The sequence below is a fragment of the Camelus ferus genome, chromosome 14 (assembly GCF_009834535.1).
Source record: "Camelus ferus isolate YT-003-E chromosome 14, BCGSAC_Cfer_1.0, whole genome shotgun sequence".
In the NCBI taxonomy this organism is placed as follows: Eukaryota; Metazoa; Chordata; class Mammalia; order Artiodactyla; family Camelidae; genus Camelus; species Camelus ferus.
Window position 1 is genome coordinate 64,963,384 of NC_045709.1, and position 22,113 is coordinate 64,985,496.

Below are 22,113 nucleotides of genomic sequence, written 5' to 3' on the forward strand. Positions count from 1 at the left end.
TCTTCTCTCCTTACTGAGATAAGCCACTCTAAATGAAGAATTTAGTGACTATCACAACTTTCAAAACAATGATATCCCTCACATGCTTGCACATGTGCACATCCAAACACAGAGTCAATATGTCTCAGAATGCTCAAATGCCTAATTAACGGTTTTATTTAATGCATCCATTACCTGGCATTAAGATGAGCTCAAGAAGGCCTGAGACTTTGTTAACATCCTTAGTACTATCAAGAGCCTAAAATCACCTTCCAGGGCATTTTCCAATACTGAATTTTGCTGAGGTCCTAGGGCAATAATATAGTCATTCTGACTGTGGAGGCTTTCAAATATCATGTCCCTAATGAGAACCTCTACTGAAAATTGGCTGAGTGGTTAACAGTTAGTTTCTGATTAATAAACATATAAAGTTCTTCTCATTCGTGTATCTACTTTACAAACTTTTCTTGCAGCTACTAAAAGACTAGATACTGAGTGTGAACTGTCACAGAATACTCTGCACATAAATTCTACTAAGGGTTGAAAACTGCTGAGAATAAATACATTCTTGGTTGGCTCCCTCTCCCATTCCCCTTGGCAGTTTCTAGATCTTTACATCTCTACTCAAAATTCCTCTATTCTTTAGATAAACAAGATTATACTGTATAGTACAGGGAAATACATACAAGATCTTATGGTAGCTCACAGAGAAAGGAATGTGACAATGAATATATATATTATGTTCATGTATAATTGAAACATTGTGCTGTACACTGGAATTTGACACATTGTAAAATGATTATAAATCAATAAAAAATGTTAAAAAAAATTCCTCTATTCTTGACCTCATTACTTTCCACAGATGACCTGCTTTGACTTGACAGAGAAGAGTTCATTAGTGAAGAATTATTCACCTTCATTCCCTGAAATCAAACATACCCTCATCCACACCTATAATTACTTCCTTCTACTCTCTAGTACTCCTCAATATACCCTACATCACATGTGATTGTATCCCACTTTCTCACCATGGTCTGGATTTTTTTTAATCCTTTCATCTATTCTCACAACCTCTCCTTTTCTCTCTACTTCACTCTGCCTTTGATGTAAACTTTCTTAGATTTTTACCCTGAGCTCCTTTACTTTTTCTTCTCATCTTCTATTCTCTTTACCTTCACAACCAAGATCTTAATAGTAGTCTATACTTCATTTGCTCATTTCCCACTTACTATCAAGAAACTACAAGTTGCCTTACACATTGACCATTCCATTGAAAGTTCTTTCTACATTCATCAGTCACCGGTTGATTGCCAAATCCAACACACTCTTTTCAGTGCTTATTCCTTGACCTCTCCAGCAATTTATATGGTAGATTAAGCACCCCTCCCCCACTGCCCAACACCTTGTCCTCACAGGCTACAACTTCTCAATGTCCCTTCCCACCTCTCAACTGTGAAAAGTCCCCAGAAGTTGACACCTGTCCTTGTCTTTTCTCTTTTTACATGCTTTCTCTAGGCAATCTCACCCATATTCTTTACTTTTTGCCTAGACTCTGATGATTCCAAAGTCCCCATCTCTTGCCTTAATTATTGTAATAACTGGTCTCCACGCTCTCAGCTTTCACGGAATCCCATTTTCTATACTGCAAGAAATACTCTCTTAGTGCAGAATCACATGATGACACTCCCCTGCCTAAAATCGTCCACTGGTTCCTATTCTGAAATAAAATATTCCAGCTCCTTACTACAACCCACCTGACCCTTCATCCTTTGACCCCACCTGCCTTTGCAGCCAGCCTCACTTACTGACATCTGCTATACCCAAGCTATCCTGCTGCCAAAATACCTCACCCTACCAGGCCCTCCTTAGATTTTCTCACACTTTCTTCCTTTTCTCAAGCGAAGTCCTAAAGCCCTTCAGGACTTTCAAGACTCACATTAAACTTCATTCATTCAGATTTAACAAGTATTTCTTGAAAGCCCCTTATGTTTCATTTCACATACTGTTCTGAATGCTGAAGTATTAGCTGAGACAAAGTCCCGGTTCTCACATGCTTTCACTTAGGGATTGGAGGCAGGGGCAGGACACGCAGAAAGTAAGGCAGGGCAAAGGGGATAGAGATTTTGTGCGATGGCACATTACTGTTTTATAATCAGATGTCTCTTCTATGAGTCAGTTCCTGACTGAGTTAAGCGCTCTCCATCTATGCTTTCTGTTCATGATAAACAGAAGGTGCTTTCCTTGCTGGGCTCCTCTGCTAGTCCGACTCCTTCAGTGTGGAGACTGCTCATTGATGCAGTCTCACTGTCCCATTATCACATTGCCTAGCACATCATCATTTTAAGGAAATATGTTGTGCAGGGCACTATTCTGGGTGGAAAGAGAAAGTCACATAATAAGTGCTCAAAAGTTTTTTGAAATAGATTAATACATCTTTGAAATTATAAGTTAATAGGAAAACCTAGAATATAAAAATTTCACTTTACACTTAATATTTTAATAATGTATCAAAAACTGAAACAGGGACAATGAGTCAAACTACATAATTATATACTAAAATTTTCCTGAAATTATGAATGGTAAGTAAGTACAGGCACACCTGTGAGATATTGCAGGTTTGGTTGCAAACCCCTGCAATAAAGCTAATATCACAATAAAGCAAGTCACACTAATTTTTGGTTTCCCTGTGCATATCAAAAGTTATATTTACATTATACTGCAGGCTTTAAGTGTACAATAGCATTATATCTAAAAAAACAATGTGTACATCTTAAATAAAAACGACTTTGTTGCTAAAAAATGCTAACCATCATCTGAGCCTTCAGCCAGTTGAAATCTTTTTGCAATAGTTACATCAAAGATCACTGATCATAGATCACCATAACAAATATAATAATAATGAGAAAGTTTGGAATGTTGTAAGGATTGCCAAAATGTGACACAGAGACAGGAACTGAGCAAATCCTGTTGGAAAAATGATGCAAGTAGACTTGTTTGACACAGGGTTGTCACAAACCTCCAATTTGTGAAAAACGCAGTATCTGCAAAGTGTAATAAAGTAAAATGCAATAAAATGAGGTATGCCAGTACAGAGTAAATAAACATTTCATAAGAGAAATGTATTTTGCTGTGCATCTGTAAGTACCTGAGAGAGACTGAGTTTTGAAGGTGTGTAAATGTTCTAGGGACAGTACAATTGAGAGAATTTTGCAAGGAACTGGGAAGTAAGTTGTATAGATAAAGTAGATGGTAAGACTTTGTATAGGTAAGACTATTGGTTTGGTTGGAGGAGTATTTCATTTACTAATTATAGACAAGAACAAGTTCAAGGATAATGGTATTTTTTCATGAAAATCTATAATCATGTTGTTGTTACCCTCACGGCAAAAAGAAAAAATCAGAAATTAAGAAGTTATGTTTTTATTTATCTTACTTTTTTAAACTCCCATATTTTCAGACCCTTTGTGCAAATTTTAGGGATTTTTCTTTAAGACTAAAATTCCGTAGTCACAATCAACTTCTTGCTAATTTCATTTTTCTTGTTACTTTCTCAAATAAAAAATGTAATACAAAATTACAGAAAGTTTATAAAATAAAAAAAGTACATAAACATATACAGATTGTACATAATTCTACTACACTAAAACTACCATTTCCTTGAGTGTATTCTCAAATCTATAAATTGCTTTTCTTCACTCTTTATAAATATTTCCCATGATATTGCAGCCTTCATGATGATCTTTTATTAAAACTGTAAAATAATTCACCCAGCTGATGGATGATGATTTATTCTACCATTCTTATTGTTAGGCACTTAGGTAGTTTCTGGGTTTTTTCCCATTATTGTAATGCTGCAATGATCATCCTTCAGAAATTCACTTATTCCTTTGTTCCTTCCCGAGCAGAGATGAACAATTGTGGGATTACTAGTTTAAAGAGCATGAACACTTTTAAGGCTTGGAAAGTCAGAACAATCACACCAATTTACATGGCCATCAGCAATGTATGAGAGTGAGTGCTCATGTCACCGCATCTTTGTCAGCATGAACATTATCATTTAATTTTTCCCATTAACTCACACATTTAACACTGTACTTAACTGTTTCAGTTTGCATTTGATTCCTAACAGAGTGATATATTTCTAATTTTTAGTTATGAAAGATGACACTGCTACTTCAGCAAGAAACCATATTGAGCATAAGTCATGGGTTCAAAGCTATAAAAGTAAAATAAAATAAATAAAAATTTTTAAAAAGTTAATCTAATCATGACACGAGTAACTGTTATTGTGCTCCATGGTGATTAGGCATTAATGGCAAGCAGTTCACGTAAGTGGCTATTATACTATTATTTACACACAGCCAAATTTAGATTATGGGGGAGGGTTGGATCAAGCAGAGCTATAAGCTCTTCTTATGCCCTCATAAAGATCCCTCAATCTGAAACCAGAAGTGATCCAGAAGGCAAATTTTCTTTCTTCCTTGGTTCCAAGCAGCCTCTATTAACTGAGCGCCCAGAAAGATAGTAGGTGTCATAAATTTAGTTTGGATGAGGGTTGGCTAGAACTTACTTTACTGAGAATCAAAGATGAGGCCACGTCAGACATAACTCAAAGAGCTGACCAAAGAAATGCCCACTAAACCCCTTGTCTCTTCTCTCTATGATTAGTCCTTAAGTTAAGGATCTAGATTTTCAGTGAGGTTTCTGAAGACTTTGAACTATTTCCATCTTCTTTCCCACAGAGAAAAAGAAAGGACAAGAGGCACAATCATATTCCCATTTTCCCAACGAACCTTACTAACTAATAAAGAAGTGATCTGGGCAACAGGATTTAAGGGACTTCCCTCTGCCAACACTGTCCCAATTTCCACGCGTTAGAGATTCATTGACGTTTCTAAGTGCATAATTCTGAGATGATTAAAGTAGAAGGTGAGGGTGGGAAAGGTAACAGTAATCCACACTCTAGAGAGAAAACTAATTTGACCAGTCTGGCTTTATATTCTTAGAATGCTTAAGTCTGAAGCATGCAGAGAACAGGAATAAGAGTTCCAATACAGGGAGGACACAGGGAGAAGCAAAAGGAGTTGTCACTTCGGGCTGCTTTAAAAATGCAAAGCCAAGGATACTAGATTACAGAAGAAATGGGAAGAAGAAGGCTGGTTATGATAATAAAAATTTAAGTTTCTACAGACTTTGAGAGTTTATAAAACACGTATCTGTTGATCATATTAGTTAATCTTCATAACAACTCTGCACTGAAACTAAGACCCAGAGACATTAAATAACTTACCCAAAGTCACACAGGTAGTAAGTGGCAGAGCCAGGACTCGACCCAGGTCTTCTGACTCCTCCTGTGCATATCCAGCTCCCCTGGAGCTGAAGCAGGGGCAAAAAGGGAGGCGGAAGTAATTTGCCCAAGACCAGCCTTGCCCTCTCCCCTTCTCTCAAAGGCCAAGCAGAGCAGACATTTAACTCTCTCAGTGACCCCTTTTCACCAAATTTTTTCAGGATAAAGCACACAGAATCTGAAAATGTTTCTCAGCCTCGGGCACAAGAATGGCAATAGGCAATAAACAGTTTTGGCTGCAGCTTGCCATTTATATCAAATTTATTGGAATTTCCAAGCATAGTGATTCTCATTTCAGAAAGCAAAACTTGTTTTTATAATTGAAATTACTTAAAGCAGTTTGTTTAAAAATTTTTGGTTTAGTAGTTTCAGTCAAACCTTTTAAATTATATCCTTATAAAAATTATTTTGAAAAATACTTACAAACCAAGATATCAAATCTAAGTTTAATCTATTCTATGGCCACTTTTTTTCTATCTTAATCATATTCCCCCAGTCACTGTTTTCATTAAAGCAATTATAATCATTAGAATGAATAGAATATTCAGTCTTTTCATAGCCAAGTTTAAGCATTTTCAACAAATCAATAGGAAAATGTGTGTATCATCTTCTTGAAATATAAATCTTGTATTCGTTTCTAAATTATATCTAAAATGGTTTTATTATAGCCTTTTATAATTAATTTTCTCTAACAAACTTAGAGGTTCCAGTCTCTAGTTTTTTACATAGTTCCTTAATTTTTCTTAGGGAATTACATATTTTAACTTCTCTTCTTGACTATTCACATTTCTAGTAAGTTTTAGACACAGTCAATGAGAATTTTTTCTTTGCTTTGCTTATGGCCTAGGGACACAAGGGTACAATTTAAGTGGACTGGGCATGTGACCAATGTTTTATCATTGCCAGATCATTTTGTAAACAAGCTCCAATACATCTCAGTCTCTAACGGTCTTTCCATTTATGAGAAGTACTGTCAGTAAGGCCAGGTGCTAAGTAAGCATTATCACTAATCAGGGCACATAAAAGATCAAGCAGGGCTATCTTTATTTGTGCCCAAGCTTTCAGAGGCTTTCTGAACTTTAAAAGATGGTCCATTTAACCAGATTTCATCTGCGCATCAGTCATGTCTGGGATGGAACATTTCCAGTCTAATAGTTAAAAGCCACTTGAAATCTGTAAGATGAATAAAAAGGCAAACACTAAGACATAAAACAAAATAAAAAAGGAAGATGACAAGGAGGAGGAGCCTTGGATAGGAGGAAGAAGAAAGGAAGAGAAAGACAACCAAGAGAAAGAAGAGGGAAAAAAAATAGATTACCTAAAATAGATTAAAAAATTTCAGTACTCGTAGCTCTCAGGTTCTTGATCTGGTTCCCTTTTCTCTCTGCTTTAAGATTTCAATTCCATATTTTAAAAATCTAATTAAGAATAACATTCATTTGGGTATTGATGCTCAAATTCAGGAATTCTTAATAAGATTTGTATTACCTGATCACCTTATGAGGAAAAAAATACACTAGAATACTTTTCTCCACATTATTTTAAGCCTTATTTACTTACTCAAGACTTTTTAAGGTGAAATGCTCATTATATTCTCCTAAATCATTCATTAAACAGTACCCAAAATAGCTACCAACATTAAAAACAAGTCCATCAATTTAAAAACTTGAAGCATACTGAAACAGAATTTAACTGACTTCTAATATCTTACTTCGTATAATAAGCTCTTGGTTAAGCATGAACGGGTGGGTTGACCCTAATTTCCCACTCACATGATCTGGGGAAAAAAAATGAGCACACTTCAGGTAAAATAAAAATTCCAATAAAAAGTTGTTAAAGTTAATGCTAGTTTTAAAAAGTCAATTGTGGCCTTCCCCTCTTATTTCCTTCACACTATCCCACTCATTTAACATGCATAATAAAATTGTCATCAAGAACCATGCCAACGATGGTTCCCAGACAGGAACCATCTCAGTCTGATAGAGATTATATTAATATTTATTCAGTGGCTTCTGGAAGGAAGGGAATTTATCTTCTCTTATATTCTTTTAATCCCTTAGGTACATAGGCCAATCTATTTTCTAAAGTAGCTTTGTTATAAAAAGCACTCAAAGAATATCTGTGGAAAAACTATCATATTAAACTGTTACACTCAGGCTTCTTGTCTGGAGGACTCTTCAGTAATAAAGGTGACCACCAGAACTACATTAATCATTCAACAAACAATTACTGATCTCCTTCCACTGTTTCAGCTACCAAGTTAGTTCATGTGCTCACTTAAAATCAGATCTCCTCAAGCCCTAAAAGAGATGGTACTTACAGTATATATCTACTGCTTATTTATAGAGTTCCTTTGCAATTTCATTAGCTATTATCCAACCATACATTCTATCCTTGTTTATAATTATAAGTGTCTGGAAAGGACATGTTTCTTAAAATAAGAAAATTTCCCCTCCAGACCTCAAGTGAGCTCTGGAGTAGGATCCAAGATTATCAACTCATCTTAGTAACTGTTACCAGGAAAACAAGAACAGAAGAGCAAGAGCAGTTAAGTTTAAGAGTTTGTTTTCTTCAAGGCTTTTAACAAGCTTTTAATAGTTCAAACAATATTATTGAAAGGCTTCAGAACAATTAGTAAAGGAACAATACAAATGTTGAAACAAAACAGAATTTTTAGTCTTTCAGGAGTCCTCTTAGTCATTTAAGAATGCCCATATACTCGGTGGAATTAACTTGCTTTGATACTTTGTTTTGATTCAGTAGCCAATGTCAGCTTAATTAAAAAAAAAGGGATTTCAGATTTTGCTTTATACTAGATTATTAGAGAATAATAAATACAATACCCAAACAAATGATGAAAATGACTTACTGTTGGAACATATGAATGTCATGTGGATTATTAGGCAAGAATTACAGAAAAAAACCCAGCAATATTACAAAAGCTATAATGGGAGTCTTCGTAAATGACAGTTTCAAAAGTTAACAATAAATTAAAGTTTCCAGAATTAGAGTTAAAATAAAATTAAAAGACCAGTGAGTTGTGTATAATTACATGTAAAAGAAGATCTCAATTTTATTTCTATCTAATGAAACACTATTACTAATGGCATAAGTACTTAGAAGAGACATAAAATTTCAGGAATATATTTTGTCCTCTTTTCATGAAAGGTAAAGAATCTTGGAACATATTTAAGGAGAAACTGCCTCAGTCTCTATTTGTAACATAGAAATACAATATTATATTACTAAGAAGTTGAGCATCCAAAATAACGTATTCTGAAGATAAATCTTCACCCTATTTTAAAAATGGGAAATTTGAAAACTAGAAAGAAAATAAGAAAAGAGCTATGATATTTTTCAAAGTACCTCCTGTAGACTTTCTATAACAGGTTTTATACAGGAAAAAAAAAAAACTTCCATAAGCATGTAAGTTTGTGAAACAATATACACTATATATGTCTGTCTCTTGGAGATTTAAAATACATATTAACCTGATAACTGGCTCAAAAAGGCTCTGTAATCATAAATAAATTCAAATTTATTTAACCAGAAAGCAGAACTAACATCCTCAGAACACACTTTAGAAAACCCTGAGCTAGACAGACCAGGCATGAAAAAGTATGCACACAAAAAAAGTGATTTTTTATTTCTTATGATGATCGGAGCTGCTTACGTTTATTCTTAATAAACTACATATATATTTTAAGGCAAATAAGATGTACTCACTGTTGCAATACTTCCTTTCCCTTCCGAATGGAGCTCACAGTCAATGACAAGCCACTAAGGGAGTTATTTCAAGCTAAGGTATAAAACTCTTGCCAGTAGTTCCCAAATTTAATGGCACTAACACCAGAGTGCTTCTCACAAGGAGACAGATTAACTCCACTCTTTTCCTAGAGTTGTGATAGTGAAGCCTACTGCACATGATTCTGGAATAAATAGCATAGGTCCAGTAAAGTTCAGGAAATCAGGATCAGTAGGAAGGGTGGTCCATATGCATCAAGAGATACCACCCACTAAAGGTAAAAAGAACATAAAGTTTAAAAGACAAAGTCAAAAGGATAAAATGATGTTTAAGAAATAGAACAAAAAGAGATGACTAATAAAGTAACAAAAGCAAGAATACAGAAAAACAGTATTAAGTAGAGACACACAAATGGTCATGTAAGAGTAAAAAAGAAAGTGGACATGACAAGTCACTTTGGTGTGAATCAAGTATGTACCGTAAGCCCCCTGTTGGCCCATCACCATCAAGGTTCACAACCACCGACCTCAGAAGTGGAAAGATGCATTGCAAGAGCTCCATCTGAAAGGGAATGAAGTCTATGGTGGCGGCACATATTTTTCTGCTGTTATAGGTACAGATGGAAAAGACTCAGAAGTTCACTAGAAACTAAAACAGAACTGTGTGCACTGATTTTTTTTTTAATTCAAGAAGGATGACTCTTCAGTTTTATAAAATTCTTTAAAATATACTGACATGAATGCCTAGTCAAGACACATGCCCAACATCAGATTAACATCTTTGGAAACAAGAAATAAAACAAAACAAAAATATTCCTCAGGTTCGTTTATTTTACTACTTTATTTCCTGTGCAATGAGTATATTTGCAAGTCTTCTGCATATATATGCAAAGGAATGGTAAAATTCAGTGCAGTTTGAATTAGTTTCAAAAGTCCCAATAAGTGAAGTAAATGAAAAAATAAAATTCACACTTCAAAGAGAACAAACCTCGGGTCTACTGAATCAAAAATGTCAAAGGAAAAAATAAGTTCACCTGACAATCCCAACCCCCTTCAGCTGTAGGTCACACCCATGATGCCTCCTTAAGACTACTTTGAAGAAAAAATCAAAATTATACAATATTCAGCATAAATCTAAAGCACCTTGAATTTACTTCTTAATTAACCAGCACCATAATTCAGGAGTCCATACTTTAAGTTGCTACTAATAAAGAGGAGACTTAGAGGATAAAAGACTAACATAATACCTACTGGTATTATTCACGTTTACAAAAGGAACATTGTAGTTTTTCAAACAGTTATGTCAAGTTAATACTTAATATTTACATAATATAAGGCTTAAACTGTTTTATGAACTGTAATTAAAGTTAGAAACAAATCAGAAAGACAGCGCACCTTAGGGAACACCCTACCATGTGACTTCACTTCGGGAGTTCTTTTACCTTCAGTGAAAGGAACGTGAAATAATAATATGATGTACTTTCATTGCTCAGTAAAGGAAAACTCAGATTACCCAGAAACCTTTCAAAGATGTTTTTATATACAGTTCTTCTGAATAGATTATAATACATTAAATCATCAGATAGCAAAATTCAAGCAAAACTTCTATACTTAAGGTTCTTAAAATAGCATACTATTCTCTTGGTATTAATTTAAATGGTGAAATAGAATGTCTCTATTGAATAATGAAGCCAGGTCAAAACTAGATCTCAAGATTTTCATAATAATCTCTTAGGTTTAGCTATCACAAACTGAATTTGGGATTTGGGGATAGATGCCAACAGTATTTAAGTTGGTATATCTATGTATATGGCATGCATTTATGAATGAATCATTTCTCCCTCTATGTCAGCAGCTTTCATACCTCCAGTAAAGTCCTTTTGTATAATCCATAACCTCCTGTGGGATTGTGAAAAACTGGGTGATGGATTAAGAAATAAATAAACCACCTCAATATAACCAAACTTTATTAAAACAAAGCTTAAAGATATTGCATGGAATCCCCCTAATTCCATCTCCCATGACTTGAAATTTATGTCCTTAAATGGGGCTAAACCAGCTGTAGTTTCCTTCTCATTTACCCCCTGTTTACACTGCAAAGGAAATGAGCACAGCCTCTATGATTGTCCCCAAAGGAAAGCGTCCCAAATGCGTGTAAGTGGGAGAAAATGCATTTCAATATTGCACTGACCTCACCCAGATTACCCTTTCAGTGCAGAAATTTAAGTATGATAAATTATACTCATTAACTTATTTAAGAATTTATCAGCAAAAAGTGAAAAACCTTCTGGACTATGATCAAAATGTAGTGCCTGTACATTTTACTAGATACTAATTGGCAGAACCTCACTGTTACATAACTAATTTCCCTTTGAAGTTAATGGTTTCTCTAACAATCATCCTCTTTTTAATATCTATTATGATCTTTTCCTATCAAATACAAACGAGATATAGCCTAACTTTATCACTATGTCATTAAAATTACTAACATGACCTTGTTCTAATACATTTAAGATTCATTTAAACTCATTAATTTACATACTACAAATCTCAGTCTCCTTCCTTATTAAATAGGCTAGGGGTTGTTTTTTTGGGGTGGTTATGATTCTCTTTAATACATTTATTAGTAGTAAAGTAACTTATGGCTTTTTATGAACATTATTTGAATTTAAAAAGGTAACTTTCAAAAGTTCTTCCCAGGATGTCATTATAAACTAAATTTTGCACAAAGTTACTTCAAAAGTAAAACTTGACATTGATAGTTCTTTTTTTAAAGTATGCTAAAACTGAAAAATATATGTTATAATTATTTTAAAAAGAAGCCCAAATCCACCTAAAAAGTTTCTATTTTTTAAGTAGATAAAATAGGTAAGAAACTTTAAATAGATAAAATTCATTAAATCACACTTTCTTCTTCCACAATAATTTTATCTTCAAATAAGGTGAAATACAGGCCTAAATATTATTTAAATTAAAACTTCAGTAAACAAGACATTTTTCCACTTATATCTTATTTTAAAGCTTCAAGAGTTAAGAATGCAGACTCATGAGATACTTAAGTTTGTTTCACATAACTATGTCTTTCTTCTAACTTTGTGCAGTGGGCAGGACTTTTGTGTACTTTGCATACCTATATATACCTCTCACCTAGAACATTGCCTAGCAGCTAACAGATGTGCAATGAATATCTGCTGAATAAATGGTTATGCTACAGAAAAGCATTTAAGATAAAACAATCATCTGAAAGGCAATAGTAATCCATCGGTCTCTTTCCACAATTACCGCCCAATATGCTGCGTATGCTAAGGTCTTAGAACTAATCATTACCTACATAATCCCAGTTTTTCTAGTTGGAACAACAGTTGAACAAAGATAACTTCCTGATACTAAAAAGCAAATACTATGAAATTTTAAAAAGAAAGCTTAGAAGCCAGCATGTTCTAAAACATTTCTTGGGATATAAAAGTCTCAGTAGAATACAAGTCATAAATATTATTGGAAAATCAGGACTGACGCTATCTTTCCAGGTTTAGAAAAGTAATTCAGAAGAACAGCACTCTAAAAACACAAAAGATTTGTCAGAGCAGCAGTGCCAGGGTATTTTACAGTAATTCCAAATTGCCTGTGGCATCTTTTTACTGGTTTTGGGTACTGTTTTAGAGTTAAAAGGAACCAATATGGAAACGGCCTGCAGGGAACACAAAGAGCAGGTTTCCTTTGCCCCTAATGTTCTCTCACATAGTGGTCAGAAACATAAAATCATATTATGGTTTTCTCCCTACATAGTTTTACAAATAATATGAGATTCCATAGTGCTTCATCTACTTTGGTAAAATAAGGAAAATCCTGCAATATACAAAGGAGAAAACTGGAGCATTTATTCAGTTAAGAATGAGCTGTGAATCTCACATTATGTGTGATAATTAGAGTTCACTCTAATAAAGACACTAAAATCAAGACAGAATATTTTACCATAGTTAAAAGAACCAGGTTAAATCTAACTAGAACAAAAAAAAAATCAAAGATGACATAACAAAAAGTTTGTAGATAATTTTGGAGAAAATAAAGTATTTAGTCTTAATAAGAACATAAAATTTCATCATCTAAAAGATCATCACTGAGTAGTATGTTCTGGAAGTAAAAAGGTTTATCCAGAGAGAAGGGGAAAATAGAAATTTGTCTACAGACAGATTTAGGCAAGTAATTCTTAAACTTTGTGAGAAAAATATTAACACTTAGATTTAAACTACTAACTTGATTTTTATTTTAATTTTCCTTACTAGACACTATTAACTTACTCATTGGGTCCCTCAATATTTTCATGCTTTTTATTTAATAATTTATCCTTACACCTGTAAGAGATAATACAGGAAATTGATTTCTGTAAAGGCTTTTGGTTCATATGCAGGCTTTTTGGTTATTTTTCCTGCAAATTATTAAAAAAAAAATTCTATTTGTGATCATTGCTACATTTAGGAAAACAAGCGGTTTTCCAAAATCTTGTGCCAATAACAAACATAAACCTTAATAAAGTATAAAATATCATTTCACAATTAAAATAGTAATGTACATATGTAGCCCAAGAGTTTAAAAAATTAAAAATACACAATCCATAGTGTGAGTGAATAATTGTGCTCAGGCTTCTAACAACCTCACTATACCTTTGCAGCCCTTTAATTTTTCTAGTATGATTTATCAGTTAGAGTTACCTTATTAGTATAGCAAATGTTTTACTTTAATTAACTTAAAACTTGTTACAATTCCCCAGTTACAAAAAGAAAAAGTGCTCACAGACCCCCAACATCAGTACTCTCAGAGGCTAAGAGAACTCTACACTAGTTCTACCCTAAATGTACTGAGAGTCACATGACTGTTTTCCTTCAGAGGCTTTTTACACATACATAGTTTTTAAAAATGGAGAAGGGTGAAGATACGTTAAGCCAGTGGCTTCTATATATCAAGAAGGAACTGCTTCTACAACTAAGTCAATTATTTATGCAGATAAAGAAGATAGGATGATCTTTTATCCTCAATAACAGTGTTCATAATCCAAGAATATTTTTATATTAATTATATAAAATCATAAAACATCAACAATCCTTTGATTATTTGCAAATAGGTGAAAAGAAATCCCAAAATCTCCAAAAGATTTAGTAACACTCTCCTGCTTCTTCCTGCTAGCAAAATATTTCAAGTATCTTACAAAAGGTTTTTAAGTTGACTACAGAAAAAGTAAATAAGTTAAAAAAAAAAAAAAGAACAGCACAATGAAGCCTAGATGAGAACTCACAAATAGGTAGGGAGAATATGAAAGGACTGCCGTGGTTCAGAATCACTACATGGGCTGTGGTACGTGATAAATTTATTGTCCAACTAAGTTTACAAAGACTTAAAATCAATAATAAAGCAATGAGGACTATTAAGGGGGAAAAAGGAAAAGTCACTGACAATAGAAAGAAAATGATCACTTCAGTACCAAACACCTCTGAATGGAAGAGCTACAGTGAGGAATGAGAAACGTGCTCATCAGTTACACCCACTCTGGAACAGAAAAAGGAAGTAGAGAAGAAATTAAGGAAGGAAACTTAAAATTTTTCTTCAGGAAGAAAAGAATAAAATTAATCTCTTATTAAATCTCTTAAAAATTTTTTTAAAAACCCTAAGTGTAAAAATGTTATTTTGACTCTCTGACCATAATGGCAAAAACACTGGGATCACATGATGATTAGCAAACCAGGGCTCAACTTCTAGGAATATAGTCTCAATAAATACTTTTAGCATCAAAACTAGATTAAGGTGTGAGTATTATGGAAAAAACAGAATAAAAATAGTCATCATATGGGAATCAAAAAGGCAAAAGATACAGATATATCAAGTTTCTCTAAGAAAAGACATAAATTAGATATTGGTGTTATTTCAGTCTTTTAGGGAAAAAGCAGCTGAACTTTAGAGAGTGAGAGTGAAGGAAAGGATCTTCTAGGTAAACATTTAGACCATTAGTAATGTTATACTGTGAAAGATGAAACAATAACTTATCTAGAAAATGATCATTTTTCTAGAATAAAAAGGTAAAGAATAAAGGACCATGGCCCCAAACATGATTACTGCTACTAGGTTTCTTGTTGTTTTATTTATCTTTTTTTCAGTGGGTGGTACACTGAGGTCATGACAGAAAAATGTAGAAAGACCAAAACTAAACTAAACTAAAGGCAGCTCATGAGAAACCAATGTATGCTTCTCTGATGACGGCTACTGTCAAGATTATATGGTGTCCTAGTATCCTTTATACTTTAGGGAAATAGCAACAAACTAGGCTTCTAGTGGTAAGTTTAGTAACAGCTATCCACAAATAAGAGAAAGAAATGAAAGAAAATTTTATGAAATGAATTCTAATATGACTTGTCCTGTTTTTGCTTAAATGAAGCTGAGAATCTATCTATGTAAAGTCACATAAGTCCTGCATAAAATGGACTTCATGAGGCCAATATGTCCCAAATCACATTAACAAAATCATCACAGCTTTGACGTAACATTTGGCAAAAAATTAATCAAATAATTCTTAAACAAAGATATTTAAACTTAATCTGCACATACATATAAATATATGTGTGGTAAATGCAGTATGAGTTCATATATAATTTAAAGTGTTTTTCTTAATTTTACATGTAACTAAAATAATAAATATACACATATTCAACAGAGATTTAAATTTGACAACTGCTGGACAAAATTTAGTCAAATTTAAAGTAACAAACTGGGAAAGAAAATATGCATAAAAACACATACATATTTTTGGCAAACATATAAATAAGGGCACCTATTTCCAAAGCATAATGTAACAAAGCATTATACAAGAAAAGAAACTCTAATGTATTCATTTTTATTGTAGTTCAGTGTAATTATTAAATTAAAATCTTACTTTAGGAGTAGCCAGTTTTAAGCAAATTCAAAATACCTTTCTACTGGCAAATTTTGTATTACTGTGACTAATCTTTTAGGGCTACACATTTCCTTCAGAACAGCCTAAGCATCTGCACAGAATGTGAGTCACGTACCCACGCCTCTGTCTGAAGGGGCCTGATGTTGCTCAGTAGCACCTCTTCATAGTTTCCATAATCAACGAATTTAACAACTGCTGTCATACCCGAAGAATGAAGAGCTTCAACTTCTGCTCGGTAAAACTAAGGAGACAGAACAGAGTTTTAAATATGATGATCAACATTTGTCTACAAAGCGTACTATTTGATGGAAATGTAAATACTTAAAATGTTACTATGTTAATATTTTTGAAGGCTCATTTTTAAATTTTTATTGTGAAATGATTGACACATATCACTTTATTAATTTTAGATGTACAACACAATGATTTGTTATGCGTATGTATCATGAAATGATCACAATAAGTGCAGTTAGTGTCCATCACCACAGTCACAAAATTTTTTTCTTATCATGAGGACTTTTAAAATTTTGCTTTCTTAGCAACTTTGAAATATACAATATTTTAAAGAAAATCATTTTAAAAGAATAATATTTTTAAGAAAGAAAACTTACCTTTGGATAATCATAAATTGGCTAAGAGAAAGAGAGAAACCCTCTTACTTATATGATTTCTGACATATTCTGAGCCCTTTAAGGCTATAATAAGATTTCAAGACAGAACTAAGAGGGTTAGTAAAGAATATTCACATGGTAATGGATGTAAAAAGAATTAGTATTATGTTTTGTTGTTAGCTATTGAAGCCCTTTGACTAACATTAGTAAGACAATTTTTATGTACTAACCAGAATATAGAAGTATGGAGCAATTTATGCGAAAAACAGAAATATATGGCAAAAATAAACCTCAAAGAAAAAGGCTCATTACTGTAGTCATACAGGCAGCTGTGTTGAAGTAAGGCTGTCAAGTCAGAAGTAAGTACGTTATTATATCCAGGATTTACAGGATTTGAAACATTGTAAGACCAGACACTTTTATTTCATCAGTTTACCCAGTGTTACTCGGCTCCTAGAACTAATGCACATTAACAAACTCCGGAAACAATTTATATAATAACTACAATTTAAAAATTTATCTGTTACAGTAACTGGGAGTAGGTCAGCTGATTGGAGTACTCCTTCCACTATAGGTCAACCCATTCAGGACTCAAATTATAGGTCTGAATGTTGCTTAGTGAACACGAAATGGAAACAAAAAACTATTTACTATTAAGGAATATTTCCTTCAAACTAGGGCAGTTGGATGCTTTACCGTAACACTATCTACTCTAACAGTATCCCTTAAGGTAAGGGAACAGGATCCTACGTGACCGTCCCAGGACAGCCACCCCCACCACCCATGTCCTCCACTGCCTCTTATCTATAGAAAAACTTTAGCCAAAGAATAAATTTAATCAGAGAAATGAGAAAATGCAAAAACAAAGGAAAATAGTCAAGCAAGACAAAATAACAGTTTAGCCATTAAGTAAAGTCAAGGACCTTTAGTTTCTTCTCAAGTGCTATAGATAACATTCTGAGCCATATCCTTGAGATGTTTTGCAGATACTGAAACCCCCACCAGGCAGAAGAAGTGAACCAAATGATGACCAGACTGTAGCCATGACATAAGCTGCCCCTTCTTACACAACTCCAAGAGCTGGCCTCAAGAAAATAGGAGCAAACTCACCCTCAAGTTGAAGGTTTGGAGCTGAAGATTAATTGTACTTAAGACAATCAAGGGGGAGGGTATAGCTTAAGTGGCAGAGCACATGCCTAGCATGCCTGAGGTCCTGGTTTCATTCCCCAGTACCTCCACTGAAAAGATCAAATAAATAAACTTAATTAACCTCCTCCCTGAAAAAAAAAAATAAGTTTAAAAAAAAAATCAAGATGACACTGATCAGACCACCACATGACCAATTTCATGATGACTATCACAGATGACTGTGCTATTCTGAATGAACCATCCCCCGCCCCCCCACTGCCTGTACATCCCTGAAACTCCCCTTTAAAAGCTATTGCTCCCTGACCAGCAATGAGGAGTTGGTTTGGGGGACATGAGTCTAACTTCTCCCCAGGATGGCCAGATTCCTCAACAAAGTTATCTTGCCTTTTACGCAAAACTTGTCTCTCAAGTATTGGCTTTTGAGCAAACAGCAGCTGAACCTGAGTTCAGCAACATAAACAGGCTCACCAAAATCAGAAAATGCTAAAGGTAATAAAAATTCTTACTCTCTACATCCTCCTAAAATAGTGGTTACCTTGGGTATACCAGGAAAGAATCTGTTTTCACTAATTAATATACTTCATACTACAAAAGTTACTAAGTTAATCCATGGTCTGGATGCTAGCTAGAGATACCATGCTAGAATTTTCCATATCTTAGAGTTCTTAATATACATTCCACCTCTCTCTCTTCTTCCTTTATTTCTTAGCCTTACATTTCTGTGTTCTGTACATTGGACCTATGTTTCAATTGTAAGCTTCTCAGATAATTATGTCAGTTCAGGTAAGTTCAACAATGACAAACAGTTACAATATATCCTAGGAAAACAAATAAGCTGACATCCTTTCAGAAACTTACAGTTTAATAAAGACAACCTCTGTAAAAAAACTGACTTCTATACAATGTGTAACGTACTGCAATAAAGGTGTAGTGACATAGCACTTAATAAGGCTGAGGAGTTCAGGAAAAGCTTCTTGGGGCAGATGATAATGGATACAGTCTTCAAGGATGAAGAGCATTTTGCCAAGTTAAGAACTGAGTTGTTTCAAGGAAAGTTACAGAGCATAAAGCATAAAACATGAAGATGAGTGTAAGAAATGACTCTTTTAAATTAATTGTGGCATGATGCGACAAGAAAGGTCAACCAATAGGACAAGAAGTTAAGGGCTAGCAGACAGCGGCTCTATACGCATGCTAGAGGCTGCAGGTGAAAGGTTTTAACTAGGAAGAATGACATGCTCTAAAACCAAGATCACAGTGGTGGCAGTTTCAATGACAAGTTTAAAAGGAATAAGACTTAAGAAAAAGAGACTAATGTGGATGTTGTTACACTATCCTAGTTGAGAGGGCAGAAAGAGCTGAACCAGTCATAGCAGTCAGCAGGAAGAAGGAGCATTGTCCCAAATGCTCGGATCCCTCTATGGAAAAAACTTGAGAGAAGGCTACATACATATCATGAGGAATGTTTTAAATGATATTGATAATTTACCTCCAAAACATCATTAAAATGATATTAAGATTATGATTTCTTAAAACAGTTATAGCCAATGCTTTTCTTAAATCTTTACCCTGGTCTCTGGCTAGAACATTGGAAAGTTGCCTATTCTTGATAAAACACTTAAAAGCACTCTCTTAAATTAGCTGGTTTCAGTAGATAACTAATGCCATCTTTTTCAGAGTGAGTATTATTTATCTTGTGTGCTTAATGGTTGATCTATACAGGGTCCACAGTCCCTCACTCTAGGCTGAAAGTACAGCATCCAAGTAAAATCAAAGTAGTCACCTTAGAAGATCATCCCATTATTCTACACTCTAAAAGCTCAAAACAGTTTGGGAATTATTAGGTACTATCTTTCAGAAACTATATGATATTACTTTGAATATATCCAGCAGAGGCAATAGATGAATTCAGTACTATCAATATTATGAGACAATTACAAGTAAAAGCAACGCTTCAAAGGGTAAGTCTGGTATTAACAGTTGGGGTATTCATGCAGACGCAGGGCTGGGGTCTGGTTTGACCCTACAGACAACTGTGGCTCCAAGTGTGACCACAAGTGACTACAGTGGGTCCTAGTGCCTGACATCAATGGACCTGCCCTGGTACCCTTGTGAAGACAGCACATAAGGGACACTAGGGCAGGTTGCCGGCATTCCTGTGGTTGGGGTGGGTCCAAAGGCAGCACCAACAAAATGTGCTTTGTGAGCTCACACAATGGGTGACACATAACACCACGGAGGGCACTTCCTGGTGGACAGCTCCTGAGGAGGGATACTCAGCGGCTGCTCTCCCAGCAGAAGCACTCTATTCCTACCCACCATGAACCACAGCTCAGAAATGGATCTGGGATTTCTACTCCAACAACAGGGGAGCAGACCCAGCCCCTGACAAGGCTAAGACAATCACAGAACAAAGAGGAAGCCCTGCTCAACATTCAGGGTAGGCTCTGGTCACCACAAAACCAGTCACACACCCCATCAAGGGGATAACAGCCAATACATGCAGGAAAGACATGGCAGTCATCCATAATAAAAACAACCCTTGCAACAAAAATATTAGACACACATAGACTATACAGGAATGTTTCCACAAAAAAGTAGCCCTTCAAGAACAAAGCAGAAAACTGTTACTCCTAAATTCACAGGGTTAGAGAAATATAAGTAAAATGAAGAAGCTGAGGAACAACTTTTAATTAAAAGAACAAGAGAAATACCCTGAAAGAACAAACAATGAAATAGACCTCTACAGTCTACCAGAACTTGAGTTCAAAAAGGAGATGATAAAAGCACTGAAGGAATTAAGAGAGGCTACTGACAGAAATGCAGATGACTATAAAAAGGAACTAGAAACTATAAAAAGTGGCCAATTAAAATCAGAAAACTCAACTGCCAAGATGAAAGCCGAGCTAAAGGCAAGAAATAGCAGACTAAATAATAAATAATGCACAATAATGAATCTGGAAGATTAAATAATGGAAATCACCCAATCAGAACAGCAGTAAAAAAAAAATAATAAAATAAAATAAAATAAAACAAAACAAAATAAAATAAAAAAAAAAGAAAGCAATATAAGGTACCTATGGCATGCCAACCTATGCATAATAGGGGTCCCTGAAGGAGAAGAGAGAGAAAAGGGTACTGAAAACATATTTGAAGAAGTTATGGCTGAAAACCTCCCAAACCTAAAGAATGAAACAGATATCCAAGTACAGGAAGCACAGAGGGTCCCGAACAAGATAAACCCAAACAGTTCTATACCTAGACATAGTAAAATTAAGATGGCTAAAGTTAAAGATAAAGAGAAGATTCTAGAGGCAGCAAGAGAAAAGGAAAGAGTTAGCTACAAAAGAACCTTCACAAGGCTATCAGCTGATTTCTCTACTGAAATGTTGCTGACCAGAAGGGAGTGACAAGATATATTCAAAGTTCTGAAAGAGAAAATCCTGCAACCTAGGAAAATATACCCAGCAAAATTTTCATTTAGAATAGAAGGAGAGATTAAGAATTTCTCAGATAAGCAAAAACTAAAAGAATACAGAAATACTAAACCTATCCTAAAAAAAAAAAATTGAAAGGCCTGCTCTAAATAGAAAAGAAACAAGAATCTTTAGAAAAAAAGAAAATCACAATTGGAAATGTGGTAACTACAATAAACAGAAAAAGAATAAACATGACGATGTAAAAGAGGACATCAAAATCATAAAATGTAGGAGAGGGGAACAAGAAAATGTAGATTTTTGTTTGGGATGCAGCAAAAGCAGTCCTAAGAAGGAACTCCACAGCAATACAGGCCTTCCTCAAAAAACAAGAACAATCTCAAATAAACAACCTAACTTATCATCTAAAAGAATTAGAAAAAGAACAAATGAAAACTAAAGTCAGCAGAAGGAAAGAAATAATAAAGATCAGGGAGGAAATAAATAAAATAGAGAATTAAGAAAACAATAGAAAAAAATCAATTAAACCAAGAGCTGTTTTTTTGAAATAGTAAATAAAATCAACAAACCTCTGGCCAGGCTCACCAAGAAGAAAAGAGAGAAGACACAAGTGAACAAAATAAGACATGAAAGAAGAGAAATTATAATTAATACCATAGAAATATGAGAAATTAAAAAAAAAAGAGAATACTATTAATAATTACATGCCAACAAATTGGACTGCCTAGAAGAAATGGACAAGGGCTTATAGAAACATACAGTCCACCAAATCTGAATAAAGAAATAGATAATTTGAAAAGACCAATCACTGGAAGTAAAAGAGACTCAGTAATAAAATCCCTGCCCATAGAAGTCCAGAACCAGATGGCTTCATAGGGGAATTCTACCAAACATACAAAGAACTCA

At 34.3% G+C, this 22,113-nt stretch overlaps 1 protein-coding gene across 1 annotated transcript in view; it reads right to left on the reverse strand.

The window, feature by feature from the left end:
• TDRD3 (tudor domain containing 3) overlaps positions 1–22,113 on the reverse strand; it is a 151,130-nt gene that overhangs the window by 19,023 nt on the left and 109,994 nt on the right. The window contains 1 exon segment of the mRNA XM_032496899.1: positions 16,126–16,251. Within this exon segment, the coding sequence (XP_032352790.1) occupies positions 16,126–16,251 (126 nt within the window).